The sequence below is a fragment of the Rhea americana genome, unplaced genomic scaffold (assembly GCF_003343005.1).
Source record: "Rhea americana isolate MKP2758 unplaced genomic scaffold, rheAme1 scaffold_193, whole genome shotgun sequence".
In the NCBI taxonomy this organism is placed as follows: domain Eukaryota; kingdom Metazoa; phylum Chordata; class Aves; order Rheiformes; family Rheidae; genus Rhea; species Rhea americana.
In genome coordinates this window covers 531,159-545,944 of record NW_028186072.1, presented here as the reverse complement: position 1 = coordinate 545,944, position 14,786 = coordinate 531,159, and the positions used below count along the sequence as shown (strand labels likewise).

Sequence of the window (14,786 nt, the reverse complement as noted above, 5' to 3'; positions counted from 1 at the left end):
GCCGGGCCGGGCCGGGAGAGGGAAGGGCGACGATGGGGCAGGGCCGGGGAGATGCCCTCCCTCCCCGCCAGCTCCCGGTGCCCCCCGGCGCGGCGCCGTCGGGGCCCGCCGCGGTGACCGGGAGCGGTTGGGCCGCCAGCGCGCCCTGCTGCGGTCTGTGCCGGTCCGGTCCGGCGCTGGGGCAGAACCGCCCCGCAGGGTCGKTCGGTCCCGCACGAGGAAGGGCGCGCAGCAGACCCCGGGGAGGCGCCGGGAGCGCTGACGGGCGCGCTGAGCTCCCGGGACAGCCGGGCCTGGGCTGCCGGCACGAGCGGCGCCTGCGGCCGGGCCGTGCAGCGCGGAGGCCGCCCGCCACGGAGGCGCGCGGGCCGCAGCAGTGCCCACGCCACGAGCAGCAGTCACCCACGGTCACACCCGGCCCGTCCTCGCCCGCCACGGCAGCGCTGCGCGGGGCCAAGCAGCGCCGCCCAAGCCCTCGCGCTGGCGCCGAACGGAATGGCACGAGGCCCCACGCAGCGCTGACCGGCMGCTCTTCTCCGTTTTCCACCCCTCCTCCTCCATAGTCTCAGTCTTTACTTTCCTAAAGTCATGCAGAGAAGAGCGTTCAGCAGGGCAAGGGAGGACCATGACTGCACAGATACTTTGGGGGTGGAAACTCCTTCCCTAAGTGTGAGCATGCTTGTCGTTGCCCACTTAGCTCACCTCTGGATGGGGRTTCTGAGGAAAAGTCAGATGGGAGCGAAGAGTCAGGCTCAGAGACCAGCCAACAAGAGCGCACGGCGCGACCAGCTCCAGAAAAAGGTATTGCAGCGCACTCTCCTGGGGTCCCAGCACGCCTTGCTGAGGGCTGCAACGTGGAGTCTGGCCTTTTGGGGGCACGGTCCTTTTGGAGGAGGTGGGCCTGGGGATGCCAAAGGGAGCTTGACCATTCAGCACACGACTAAAGGTGCTGGGATTTAACCCAGCTGCCATGCTAGCTTGACAAAGCACAGTGTGGCAGTGTGGCCTAGCAGGCAGCTGCCACATCCCCACCACAGCCGTATCAAGGGGTTAGCTCACTGTCTTCGTACAGGGAAAATGAGCATGATTCCACGTGTAAAAACAACCACCATCTTTTTCTTGCTACAYTCAGCACTGTTGAGATGTGTCTGAATTGAAGTCAGGTACATGCATCCARCCTGCCTGCTCTCTGCAAGGGACTAGCACCTTAGAGAGAATTTGAAGGATGAGAAATAGAAGGAAAAAKAAAGTAAAAGTCACTTAAAACTGTAGGGTGATATTCCTTTTTCATTCTTATTGGGTGAAAGAACATGCATACATGTATGTCAGGCATCATCTGCAGTAGAAGTATAGCATTGGCAAAGTCCTCTTTAATTGCCCATTGCAATTTTTGGACACCAGTATTTTTTATCCCAGCAGATTATGCGGGTTCTCCAGCTACATGCAGTGCCTTGAGACAGAGTGCCTGGAGTGGGGACTGACTGCAGCAAAAATTTCCACACTTAGAAATTGGTCTTGAATTTGAGGGGCATGAAGGAATTTGCTCTTAAGCAGCATCTTGTGATAGAGCTGGCTGTTGGTTCCGAAATCCAGCTGTRTCTGTACCTATGCAGCGGTGCTGCCTGTATTTCTGTGAGTAAGTGGTTACCCACTTACTGTTGATCCTCCATATCATGTGTTTCCATAGACTCGCAGTCATCAGCCAGTGCCAAAGTCCATCTGAGCATATTGGGAGGTGTCAGAAGAGAAACTTCTTTCCCCTCATTACACAGACTAAGCAGGTAAGCAATTTTACTCACAGAACTTGCTACTAATTAAGTAGGTCCATGAATTGAGACTTATAAAGTCAATGAGGAGAACAGTTCACAAATCTGTCATTTTGCTGGTTTTCCTAATCACGATTTGTACCTGCTTCTTAGATTAATGGACCACAGTGTCAGTGTCTGACTGCCGGGGAAACAAAGCAGAAGCAGTTTTGACGGGAGGTGCTCTTGGCTGCTCCTTCCCTGGGCATGCGCTTTGGCATGAGGTCAGAGAGACCACTCCTGCCAGCCTTGTGCATCTGTCTTTAGCTTCTACTTACTGAGCTCACGCAACATGGGCTGTGTGCGCCGTATGTGATGCTGCAATTGGTGACTCTTTTATGATCCCTGTTTCCACCAGGGAAACATATTGTTTTGGTCTTTCAGCTGGCCAAAGCTTTTGGAGCTTAATTCTCCCATTTATGCTAATTACCAGTTGCTTTTACTACTGTTAGAGCATGCAGGCTAGAAAAGGGGATCTCAGGCTTCTTTACATAGGAAGCACTAGAAAGGTAGTATTTGGGCTTGAGTAGGCTGGCACTGTCCCCCCCTTGGCATTTTATAGGGTATTTTACTTGAAGAGTGCTAGCCTTCCTGTGGTGTGATTTCTTCCTCATGCCTGCCTCTCTTTTCTTCATGAAACTAAGTCCCCTAGCAGTCTTGCTCTTTTTTTTTTTCTTATATTTTTGAAGACTTGAAAAAGTTCCTATCTTCTTCTGTGGTGAGAACTGATGTATAAATGCAGGTAAATATGAAGTAACTAAATCAAATACTTAATTTTTAAATAGGCACAATGAAAGAAAAATGTTGGTCAAGCATCTGCCAGCCTCTGCCCCACTGCACAGGTTTAATTACTTCTGCTTTCTCAGCTCTCTCACGCATTTATTTCGGTTTTTAATATGGAAGAAGAAATGGACTTAAGTATTTGACATATTAATCAGATCATCCTAACATCTGTGGGAAAGAAGGTTACGTAGAAGAAAAYGGTTATGAGTCGTTATGAAACAGTAAGAAATTAACCTGGGACTTCTATAATTTAAATTCAAAGGCATCTCTTTAAGGCTTTTAGACTTGATGCATCAGACATTTTCAGCCATGACAGAAAAACTGGCCAAGCCCCATTATGTTCTATTTTTTAGTTAAATAATTTTGGAAGGATCTCCATCATTAGTATCTTCTCCAGGGGCAGCTTTTCTGAGGTCACTGTATATGACTAATAGGCAATTTTGTGCCTTAAATTAAGGGAAATGGAAGCATGTGACAGCGTCAATCCCACTGCTCTGATGAAGCCACTAGGAATTTCAGTGTCGATGCAGACAGAAGCTAGCTGGCTTTATGAACACCTCTACAAAAAATCAAGTAAGAAACAGCTTGTTTATTCAAGAAACAGGTTGCACGTTTGTACTGTCTTTCACCTAAGCTGCCTAATACCCAAATAGCTTCTGTAGAAGATACATGACTTTGSAGTTTCGAGGGGATCCTTTTGCAAATTTGTGGCAGATCTGGGAGCAGAACCCAGGAATCCCACTCCGCAGTCCTTTCATTAACCTCTCTGCAGAACAGCTTTTAAATGCAACCTCTGGGTTAACGTGTGGGAACGGTCTGCCAGCCAGCAGGTGTAGGAGTGTTCAGCAGATGGCAGAAATACTGCCTATTGTATTCCTGTGAAAGATGCTTGCAAAGCCTCTAAAGAGAGTTGAAAATATATCAGCTTTTTTCTCCTCCTGTTCAACTGAGTCATCCTGGCATGTGACTGAATAACCAACTCCTTCACTTACTTACCAGCTGAAGTACAGGCATTACGCTTCAGCAAGCAACACATTAGTGCTGGTTTCTGCGTGATCCTGGCTCTTTCTGGGTACCATATCAWGCATCTTTTGTGCTTCATCTTCAAAGCCAGGCAGCTGTTCTCTTTAGGGGAACATCTCTTTCACCTCATGTGCCTCCAAGAGCAGGAGGAGAGATCTGGGCCACAAAACACAGCTTACCAACTGGAAGTACTGAGAAAAGCTGCACGCAGCTCCATCCCAGCAGAAAAGGGGCACACATATCCTACAACAGATAAATAACTCCCTCTTCTAGCCTTTGGAGAACATTTATTTGGAAATTCACTGTGAATGCATTTGCAGGGTAAAGTGTTAGAGGCAACACGAAGCCTTACATGTCTTTGGCAAGACTATCACTGTGATGATCAAAGTACAGAATAACCAAACTTGTGCCAGCAGTAGATYATCTACCTGGGATTTAGATTCAGCAGCAGTGTATAGAGATGATACAGAAGCTGCAAAACCCGTTAGAGAAGATAGATAAAGAACTTGGACTGCTCACCTGTACTGAACACTGTGCTCCAGGACCAGGGCTCCTCACATCCCTCAATGCCACTATTCATCAAGACACATACCCATAGTACATAGTCCCACTGATACACTTTGTGCTCCCTGAAGTCATTTTGTTTTCTGGTGGGGGTTTCTGAGCAGTTACTCTCTGTAGCTTAAAAATAATTTGATTACAGAGGGTGGTAGATACGTATTTCTTTGAATTGAAATTTAAAAAACTTAAGTTCAAGGAAAACAGCAGCTAGATCTTTCATCCCCCTAAAAGTGTAAGTGATTCCTGCCATTCTGCTTTTTCTCCAGGAATGTTGCATTCACTTCCAGGTGCATTCCAGAGTTGTAGTTCCCATTGCAGGGCTGTGAGCTCGAGTGTTAACTAGGGACTATCCTGTGATTTTTTTTTTTTTTTTACTCCATCCTTTCCAAATACACGTTCTGATTTGTTAATACTTTCCAAAGAGAAGACTGTAGAAAGGCATTTGAAGCTTGCCTGGGGTTTCATCTGGCTGGGTATTTTCTGGAAAGGAGAGCAATCTTACTTAGAAAGGTAACACAAATTGTGCAGGATTTAGGAGTACTGAAATTCAAGCTAGGARTCTGTTTAGCTTACCTGAACAGGAGGATATGACAACCAGCATACTACAGATGTCAATAGTGAAACCGAATATTCATTATCTGGGATATCTGATTGTACCTGAGGTGGCTGGTTGTCAGTAGYACTGCCTGCCTAGTGGGAACTTGAGATTGTTGAAATCAGTGATAGAAACCCCATCGTATGGGGCTGGCATTTTCTGTAACCTCAAGGCCCCAAAAAACCCTTTCCTTGCCCTTGCTTGGTGTCGGCTGTGCTCAGAGATGAAAAAACCTTCTGTTGCCTGTAAGGCTCTTTCTTCCCAGGACAAGAGAGGCTGGAAATGCTTTGCAGAATACGCAATATTAGATTAGCGCTACAAGCTGTTGGCTTTAAGCAATAAATCATCTCCATGACTTCATTAGGACTGTTTTGTAATGTTAAGCCCTGATCCAATGATACTTGAGCTTGGTTCAAGTTCCTGATAAATCTGGGAAGGATTACACACAGATGCAGAACRGCACTTCTGAAAGCGTGGGTAAGCATGGTAACAAGGTCTCAAGAAGCTGATRTGATTGACAAGAAAAGGGTGGCATGCTGAAAGATAAAAGATACATGAGGGTCCAGAATGCATGCTTTTTGGAAACACAGCACCCCTGTTAAGTGATTCTAATTATTGCTATTACTTGCAGCCATGTCAGAAGAGCTCAGCAGTTTAGACATTTTGTGTGACTTGGAGGTAAGGACTCACCCAGTTCCTACAGTTACACATTTTGTTCTTAATGGTTTTACAYCTGAACACAGGACTGACTCCACATCGTTACTGTCTTTTCTCCCTTCGAGTTCAAAGAAGATTTCACRAAGCTGTTCAAGAAATCACTTTGCACGCTCCCCTCTGTTGGGCCACCCACTCTCCTGGCCTACAGACCAGAATCATCCCGAGAAAACATACAGATTGAGGTGAGGACACAGTGGATTTTCCCTGTTATGCGGGTTTTTTTGTTTATTTTAATTCCTAAAGTCCCCATGTAAGAAAATTAAAGTAATGACATTTGGCAAGCCAGTGCAAGAGTTTCTTTATGACAGAGAGTTTTTCTTTTGTTAGACTGTTGAARTGATGTTTGTTGTACATATCTAAATGGCAGGAGGCTGTACAACTCCTCTCTCCTCCTGTATCCTATGTTGAGAATTTCCTAGCAGATTTGTCCCTTTGGCTAAAATGGAGATAAGAACTTTTTATAAATACTAGGTGTATGGTCAAACAACATAAGCAGGGCACAGAATTCCAGGTAACCTTAAGTGGAATATAGTCATCAAAGAGGTGTTAATCCTAGGCATGAGGTGGGGAGCAAGGGAAGTTTCAGCAACTGCACTCCAGAGAAGCCAAGTATTTCAAAATTATATGTTCAGAAGACAATTTTAATGATAAATAACTTTAACTATAGTTTATAGTTTGCATATACTATAGCAAACAAAGTGTAAATGTATAGGACTAGCTAGGTGGCCTGTAAGAAATACCCAGCTGGTCAAACTTACTGAGCTTTTAGTCATCAAATCTGCTGATGATTCCTAACGAAATCTCCTACAGATTTTGCTGTGGTAAACACAGTGCGACAGTAAAGGAATAGTGCAACAGTCAAGGAACTTTTTCTCTACAAACCCCAAGTGACATGTTTGAAATGGTTGAGGCATTGACATACTCAGACTGTAGTGTTCTGCATGCTCTGAAGTTTTTCCTCCACATGGAATGAAGAGAACTCATAAATACTATAGTAATTCAATTTCTTTGAGAAGAATTAAAAATTTAAATTATTACGGATCTGCTTTTCTTCTTGGAGATTTCCTGAACCTAATGTCTTGAGTTAAATCTTTCCAAAATATCACAGACACAGATCTTTTTTTTCTAACTGTTCTTACATGCTCTCAATATTGCATTTTGGGCCAAGTTTTATTTCCCCAAGGTAAAACATGGATTTATATGCTGATACTGTATTTCTGTTCTCCTGTTCTCTCTCCTCACCTCCACTTTAGATAGGGGAGGACTATGTTCCAAAGTGCGAGTACTGTGGTAGCCTGCTGAAACTGTTTCCTTCCTTTGAAGACGTTTGCCCACCATCACAATATTATAAATCGGTAAGCTAATGGGAAAGATGAACACAGCTTTACTGTGGAGCAGCCCACTGTAGTGACACTGCTCTCCTGCCTTTTAGAAATTCTGCTGTGAACGTTATCAAGAGCTCTATGAGTTCATTCTAGATGAGAGAAAAAAACATGAAATCGCTTGGAGCAACACCATTGCTATTGGTCCCCATGAATCCCATGGCAATGAAACTGAAAGACTCCTAGCAAAAGAAAGAGCATACCAGAGGTACCATTAAATGATTATACAGAGACCAGGGATAATTTTTGTATAAGGAACAACAGGCTACTCTGGAGGAAATAGAAATGTGAAGAAAATGAAACTACTGCAAGTGGGAATGAAAGAAAAATTGCTTTAACAAACACATGTATTCATATTTTATCTAGACTCTCTTGGCTTTTCTTTTATCAGTATGTTTTAGGACATATCTTGCCACCTTCTAAGTAAAATGTTAATTCAAGTTCTGACAGATGTAATATTTAGAGACAGATAGAGCCAAAAACATGACTGCTGCCATGGCAGGGACAATAGTCAGGGTGAGCTTTTTACCTTAGGCACTGAAACAAAGCTTAAATTTGTATTTCTCTGTTTTGCTACATAAACTGCAACATACTTCTGTATTCTATTTTCTAGAAGTCCTGAGAACTCTATGAGTTCAGCYTCTGCTGGGAGTGCGAGCATTAGCAATGCTTAAAAGCACTCACAACACCTATGTGGCAAGGTAAACAGGTCAGCAACCACCTTATGAGGCTGGGCCACCTGGCTCCCCTCATGATCTCAAGAGATCACCACTCACAGCTGACAGAGAAAGGACAGAGAATTACACAAGTAATATAGCTATCACTTAATATATGTATATAAACGTGTATATATGTATATATATAACTTGGTTAGATGTGTTGGTGGCCCCAAGACAGTCCTATTGTTTGTTCTCCTGCTCAGACTACTGTAGAATGTATCTTTTTCTATATTTTTAAGCAAGAAGCCCAAAGTTTATACAAATGTCTAAGTCTATTGCATAAGTTTAAAGAAAGCAAATACAGCATACCTGAAAGTAAATTTTTAGTGTCCTTGAAGACCCTTTGCAGTCTGATGGTGTGAGTACTTCATGTTATGTACAGAACATAAAAGAAAGCCATTGTTAGTCATTCTTTCAAATATATAAGAAGATAGACAAGAATAGAGAGAGTATTCTTGGACATTACCTGTTTTGTTGGTCTAATGGGCAGCATTGCTTTTCTTTCACATAATATCTTAATGTAAAATCCATTACAGTGTATAGCTTTATTATCAGTAGAGTTGATGTCATTGCAGTTACAAAGTCTGTTCACTGAATCTTTAATCATAGGACTTTGTATGGGAGCAATTCTATTTTCCTGAGGTGTTATTATATTGGTGGAGGAAAAGAAGGTGATCAAGAGTAGTCAGCATGGATAAGGGGAAATCATTCTTAACCAATCTGATAGCCTTCTATGATGGAATGACTGGCTGGGTAGATGAGGGGGTGAGTGGTGAATGTTGTCTATCTTGACTTCAGCAAGGCTTTCAGCATTGTCTCCCATAATATCCTCCTGGGCAAGCTCAGGAGGTATGGGTTAGATGAGTGAACAGTGAGGTGGATCAAGAACTGAGCTCTCTGCTGAAAGGCAGAGCTCAGAGGGTTGTGATCAGCAGCCCAAAGTTTAGTTGGAGGCCTGTAGCTAGTGGTGTCTCCCAGGGGTCAGTACTGGGGCCAGTCTTCTTCATCCTATTCATCAGTGACCTGGATGAAGAGACAGAGTGCCTCCTCAGCAAATTTGCTGATGATGTCAAACTGGGAGGAGTGGCTGATACACCTGAGGGCTCAGAGAGATCTGACCAGGCTGGAGGGTTGGGCAGAGAGGAACCTCATGAAGATCAACAAAGGCAAGTGCAAAGTCCTGTACCCAGGGAGAAATAACCCCAGGGACCAGTACAGCCTGGGGACTGACCTGGAGAGCAGCTCTGCAGAGAAGGACCTGGGAATGGTGGTGGATGACAAGTTGACCATGAGCCAGCAATGTGCCCTTGTGGCCAGGAAGGCCAATGGTCTCCTGGGGTGCATTAGGCAGACTGTTGCCAGCAGGTGGAGGGAGGTGATCCTGCCCCTCAGCCCTGGTGAGGCCTCATCTCGAGTACTGGAGTCCAGTCTTGGGCTCTGCAGTACAAAGAGACATGGAGCTACTGGAGAGAGTCCAGCGAAGGGCTTCAAAGATGATCAGAGGGCTGGAGCACCTGCCCTAGGAGGAACGGCTGCGAGAGCTGGGCCTGTTTAGCCTGGGGAAGAGCAGACTGAGGGGGGATCTGATCAGTGTCTACAAATACCTGAAAGGAGGGTGTCAAGAGGATGGGGACAAACTCTTTTCAGTGGTGCCCAGCAGCAGGACAAGAGGCAGTGGGCACAAATTGAAACACAGGAAGTTCCATCTGAATATGAGGAAAAACTTCTTCCCTGTGAGGGTGACTGAGCATAGGAAAACAGGTTGCCCCAGGGAGGTTGTGCAGTCTCCTTCTCTGGAGATATTCAAAACCTACCTGGATGCAATTCTGTGCAACATGCTCTAGGTGCCCCTGGTTGAGCAGGGGGGTTGGACTAGATGATCTCCAGAGGTCCCTTCCAACCTCAACCATTCTGTGATTCTGTGGTACTATTTTGTTGCCTCCAATAGTTATTTGCAATTACATGAGTGGAGAGAAAAGCTGGTTCAGTGACTTGCATTCCTACTAAGGATAGTATAATAAGGATGAGATAGTATCCTAAGGATACCCAATACTTCTTTTAGCTTTCTGAAGAAGATATATGAAATGTATGTCAAAAATACTTCTATTTTCCAGGCAGCAGGAGAGACAAATGGCCAAACAGTTAGCTTTCCTGGCAGCAGAGCAGACAAGTTTACCTGAATGTGAGTTTTCATTTATTTATGTATTTATTTATTTATCTGTTTATTGCAACAATGAGTTAAACTGAGTTGTTTGTGTCTAATGCTGCTCTAATCAAATAGGAGGATTTATGCAATGGCATGTTAGTCCATTATCAAGTGTGCAATCACATTAAACCAGATTCTGGTATGTTAAATAATTCCTCACATGAAAAAAAAAGATGAAAGCAGTTACATTTCCATTGTACAGACAGGATCTCCTTGCAGTGATTTTCAATATTTACATSTGAATGTTCCAGCTGAGATGCACAGAAACTGACCTTAAGGARTAATAAGCTGGCAGAGCTGAGCCCTCAGAAGGTAGGAACTGCCAGAGTTAGGGTGATCTATGTTTTGCCTAATAGGTGAATACACCAGTAATTCCTAGTTCTGGCTGTGGGTGACTGAGCAGCTTTCTGGATGCAACTATTAAAATCAAAGCCACTTAGACCAAGCGTGGACAAATGGACTTGCAATATGGGCATATTTTCACAGGGATAGCAGGGTGTCAAAGCTAATTTCAGATATGTCCTCCAGAGCATTGGGAGTGTTTTCCAGAGAAAATGTCGTTATTTACAAGCACATACAGAGAGATAGATAGATAGGTAAAACTGGGGGAAGAAAACAACTTTTTTTCCTTCTAATCCTCTTCTCTGAAAGAGGTGAACAGTTTGGACTGTTCTCATTAGATAAAAATACCCAGAGACAGACTCCCAGCATTTCAGCCAAATCCTGAAAATTACAGCCTCTCTTCAGAGGTATCAGACAGCCTGGTATCAGAGCTATCAGCCCCACCTGATGCACACAAACCCTTCCTTTGCTCTTTAGATTCAAGTGAACTGAATACCATTTCCTACCTGCTTTCTCGGGAGCCACCATCTCACAGTGGCCGGACACTGATGCCTGGTGAGGGCAGATGGTGTTCCAAGGAAGAACACATCTACTACAACATCACCTGCTGTGATTTTACCGTTGTAGGTGGAAAGGTATGAAGCTCCTGCTTGATGGTGTTCTGCGCATTGGCTGTATCTGTGCTCCAGACTGGCTGGAGTTCTGTGTATTTAGAAGGGGCACATTTTAATATTTCTTTTCCAATCTTAGTTACTGAAGAGCGAATTCTTGGAAAAATACTACAAACATGGAGGGAAGTTTCTTACTGTACTTCCAGACAGAACAGCACAGTTATTGTATCCTTTATGAGACTCATTTGCCTGTGTTAGTCTAGGGCTGTAACTGTGATTTTAAGTTGTTCTAGTCTGCTTTATCACAGAGTAACCTGGTACACCATTCACATTTACTTCTAGAATTAAAAAAAAAAAAACAAAACAGTAATTAAACAGCTTGTGCAGCTCTTGCTCTAGACCTTTTTAGATCAGCCAATAACATTGATGAAGGAAGGGCTCTTGTGTTTTCAGAAATGTGTAACCCCCAATGTTAAAACCCTGTCGGGGCTCTGTCCTCCTGTGGAAGAGGCCCTGGCACCGGCTACAGAGCATTGCATCCAAGGGGTTCCTACCATCGCAGGCTCTGAACACTCTCAGCATTCAGAGCCTCAGGGTGGAGGCACCAGGCCAGCAGCACAGTGCTTCCTACTACCGCTGGTGCAGCACTGACCTCTCCATCTTGGGCAACTGGCAGCATGTAAGAGATACCACAGGCAAGCTTAAATTACCAGTTTACTAGGATCAAGATTACCATTTAAAGAACTAAAAACATAACAGAATTTACCAAAGGACCCTACAGTTATCAGGCTGTATTTGCTGTTATCTAAGCCACAACATTTTAAGTCACCCAAGTTATTTTTCCTTACTATGACTCACTTCTTTCTGACTCAGAGATGTAAAAAGTGTATTTGAGTTCTGCCACTGAAGCAGACAGGGGCTTGAGGCAACTTTCCCAGATGCTGCTGTTCGTGACTGCGGCAAATGATGAAGTGCCATAAATGCATGCACTCACAGTAACAGGTCTTGTTAGCGAGAAACCCCAATGAGAGGCAAAATACCTGTTGTTTGGATACATTCAAATCAGGCAGGTTCAGGGGCAGGGCCCTTCTTTCCCCCTAGTTGTTTTTTTTTTCCTCTGGGAAAATAAGACCTACCCTTGTTTTCTCTGCTGTTACTCAAGTTGAGTAAGCTGATTATTTCACTTTGCAATGCTTGTGCTTTGAATCATGAATCTAACAGACCCCCTAAAAGGTATCTTGAATATAAGCTTGCTGAGTAGTTCTGCCTGGGTTATTGGTTTAAAAGCAAAAGTGACAGTATCTCTAATCATTTTTGTCAGTGTATAGAAAACTTTGGTGCAGGAAAAAAAAAGTCTGGCAGCCTTCCAGTTAAAACTGGCAACACACCACCATTCTGGCTTTAGCACAGTAACCTAGGTTGTATGTCACTTTTTACACCAAAGCARTGCTCTGAAATATTTAATAATAGAACAACCAGATAAACAATTATGAACACCTTATCTGACAATGGCTATCCATCTGGAAATCTGGCAATCATTGTTGTACGAGAGACAAAGCGGTTTATTTGCATAGTACAGGAAGACAAGCCAAATAACGCCAGAATACAAGCAGTATTTCAGTCCAATGGTAGAAGTACGTGCTATCATCCAAATGGAACTGTGTGGTATGTTTGTGTCAGTCAGAGCATCTTTGCTTTCTACTGAGCATTTTATATTTCAAAGGTCATAAAGTGTATTTTTTAATAGCACTCAAAAATTAAAGGACAAACATATAGCATAGAAGAGAGGCAATCTGTCAGGAAAGGAATTTTTTTTTTAGAGTCTCACTAATATCACAGGAAAAAGCAAACAATCTTTCAGAGATGAGGCAGTATTTGTTGAGTTAGGAGCTACATGATGCAGCATCTCGTTCAATGAAAATACCTCCTACAAAGGCAGGAAAGCTTCACTCAGAGGAGTTCTGGAGAGAATTAGTATTATTTTAAACCTGCACATTTCCTCTCTCTGCACCAGAGAAACTTATTTGCCCAGAGTAGTGTATAGAAGCAAAACTAGCTGTTAATTAAATAGCTTAAGGAGGACAAATCATTCAGTGGGCTACAGGCCTCTTGATTTTTTGCATTCTGGCCCTGAAGGGTTTCCCAGGAGCTGAACATGTGTGGGAGGTACTGAGCTGTCTCAGCTGCTGCATTGAGCTTGTGGGGCCCTGCTTCAAGGTGCCATCCAGAGGAGAAAGGCCCCCCCAGAAATTATGTTGTAGGAGGTAGAGAGGTGTGGGGTGGGTCAGACCCTAGAGTAGCTGGGCCTCAGCTCATGATCACGTGCTCAACAGGTTGTCCCTTCTCTTTGGGGAATTAGGGACTTAACTGTTGTAGTTGCAGGCTGCATTACCTCTGATGCAGAGCTGTAATTTTTTTCTTCTTATTTAGGATAAACATAAATATTCAGGGAGGGCAGTATTTGGACCAAGCAGGCAATAGGGTGAGAACATGGACCTGGCCAAACACCATAACATCATCAGGACCCCACATCCCGCTGAGTCCAATCTTCATATCCCTGAACCAGCACGTTGGGGTCAGGATCCTGGGCCAGGACAAGATAGCTGTTTCCTTCCTCGCCATGGGGCAACAAGCAAAATTCAACGTGGGAACAAAAGTACAGGTATTGCTCAAGCATACACGCAGCTCAGCAGTGGAAAGCAGCTCCCTGCAAGATGAGCAGGGGGGTGGGGAAGCCACACATCCAGCATTCTGGTGCAGGCTGAACCAGCCACAGTGCCTGCAGGAGGACCTGGCCCCACACATCTAGAGGAGGAACCAGCCCTACTTCCCCAGTTACCACAGCCTCCCTGCAGCACCAAGGGCCAGGAGCAGAGCCCACCAGGCCAGATAAYGCCTTGGTACACCTCAGAGGAGAGGGTGCCCTGGTTCAGAGGGGGCACACTCATCTCTGCTCACATCTCTTGCACTGCCTCACACTTTTGTCATGCCCACTAAAACAACAACAGGTTGAGGTATACCCACGCTCAGCAACAGCCACAGCCTCAGAGCCCTGCAGCACTGACAGCGTTCCTGGTTTGGCGCATGGGGCAGGTCCCTGGCTCTGCATCAGCAGCACCTTCCTTGCTGCGTGCCAGAAGCCATGCTGTTTCTCTCCTGGGAGAGCCCCCAGCCCACCCTGAGCCATGCATGTTCAGCCATGCTGAAGTTTCTCTCCTGGGAGAGCCCCCAGCCCACCCTGAGCCCCTGGCCATGGAGTGAGCACGATGTGACAGGTTGTGGTGACTGACACGTTTCGCCTTGGTTTCCCCCTTAGATCAGCGCAGTTAGACAGCTGCCTCCACCTGCCCAGCTGAGCGAAGACGATCTCCTGCTGCTTGCCTTCAGAATAAGGATCCAGCGACTCTTTGATAAGCTGCATGGATGCTTAACCTTTCCTTCTAATGAGCAAAGGGACAAAATYAAGCCTCCACCGTATCTTATCACACAGGCTTTAAAGATCATACACCTCTGCATGACTTCTGATGTAAGCGAAGAGGTACGCAGCTTGGTAAGGGGTATAATAAATGCACAAGTTTGACCAATCCTTGTGTTGTGTACAGGCAAAATTAGCCGAGTCTGGGCAGAGCAGRGTTGCTCCCTGAGGCTGGGGTGCTTGCGCTTACTTGGCATTTCRCTTGCAGCACTTGGCTGCCATGGTGTGAACTGGAAGCCAGCTTGTGGGTCCTTTGCACAGCTCCAGCCTTGGGGCCATCCTACCCCAGTGGGGAGCTCGCTACTAAGTGAGGCTGTGCGGTGAAGAGCAGCACATCAAGATTTCATGTCAACCCACAGATTTACGTAAACATATATAGGCCATGGTGGCACCAGCTGGGGCTTCACTCAGGGCAGAATACGTCCACGTTCAGTGTAGGTGCATTGCTCCCAAGCAGCCTCCCTTCCACCTCCCAGCAGATACAGCCCAGGCTGAACAGTTGTTTCAGCCCATGCAGTTGACACCAAAGGTAAAAGCAAACAAAGCRGAGATAAGTCATGCCCTGCG

At 45.1% G+C, this 14,786-nt stretch overlaps 1 protein-coding gene across 1 annotated transcript; it reads left to right on the top strand.

Annotated features, from left to right (window-relative positions):
* Nucleotides 1-684: 684 nt before the first annotated feature.
* On the top strand, nucleotides 685-14,324 carry ERICH6 (glutamate rich 6). Its single transcript, XM_085302832.1, has 13 exons — nucleotides 685-801; nucleotides 1,688-1,781; nucleotides 3,046-3,161; nucleotides 5,399-5,445; nucleotides 5,550-5,666; nucleotides 6,738-6,839; nucleotides 6,917-7,074; nucleotides 9,700-9,767; nucleotides 10,611-10,768; nucleotides 10,884-10,969; nucleotides 12,257-12,409; nucleotides 13,175-13,406; nucleotides 14,061-14,324. Exons 3-13 carry the CDS (start codon nucleotides 3,050-3,052, stop codon nucleotides 14,322-14,324), a joined length of 1,497 nt encoding a protein of 498 aa, XP_085158958.1. The 5' UTR covers nucleotides 685-801; nucleotides 1,688-1,781; nucleotides 3,046-3,049.
* The last annotated feature ends 462 nt before the right edge of the window (nucleotides 14,325-14,786 follow it).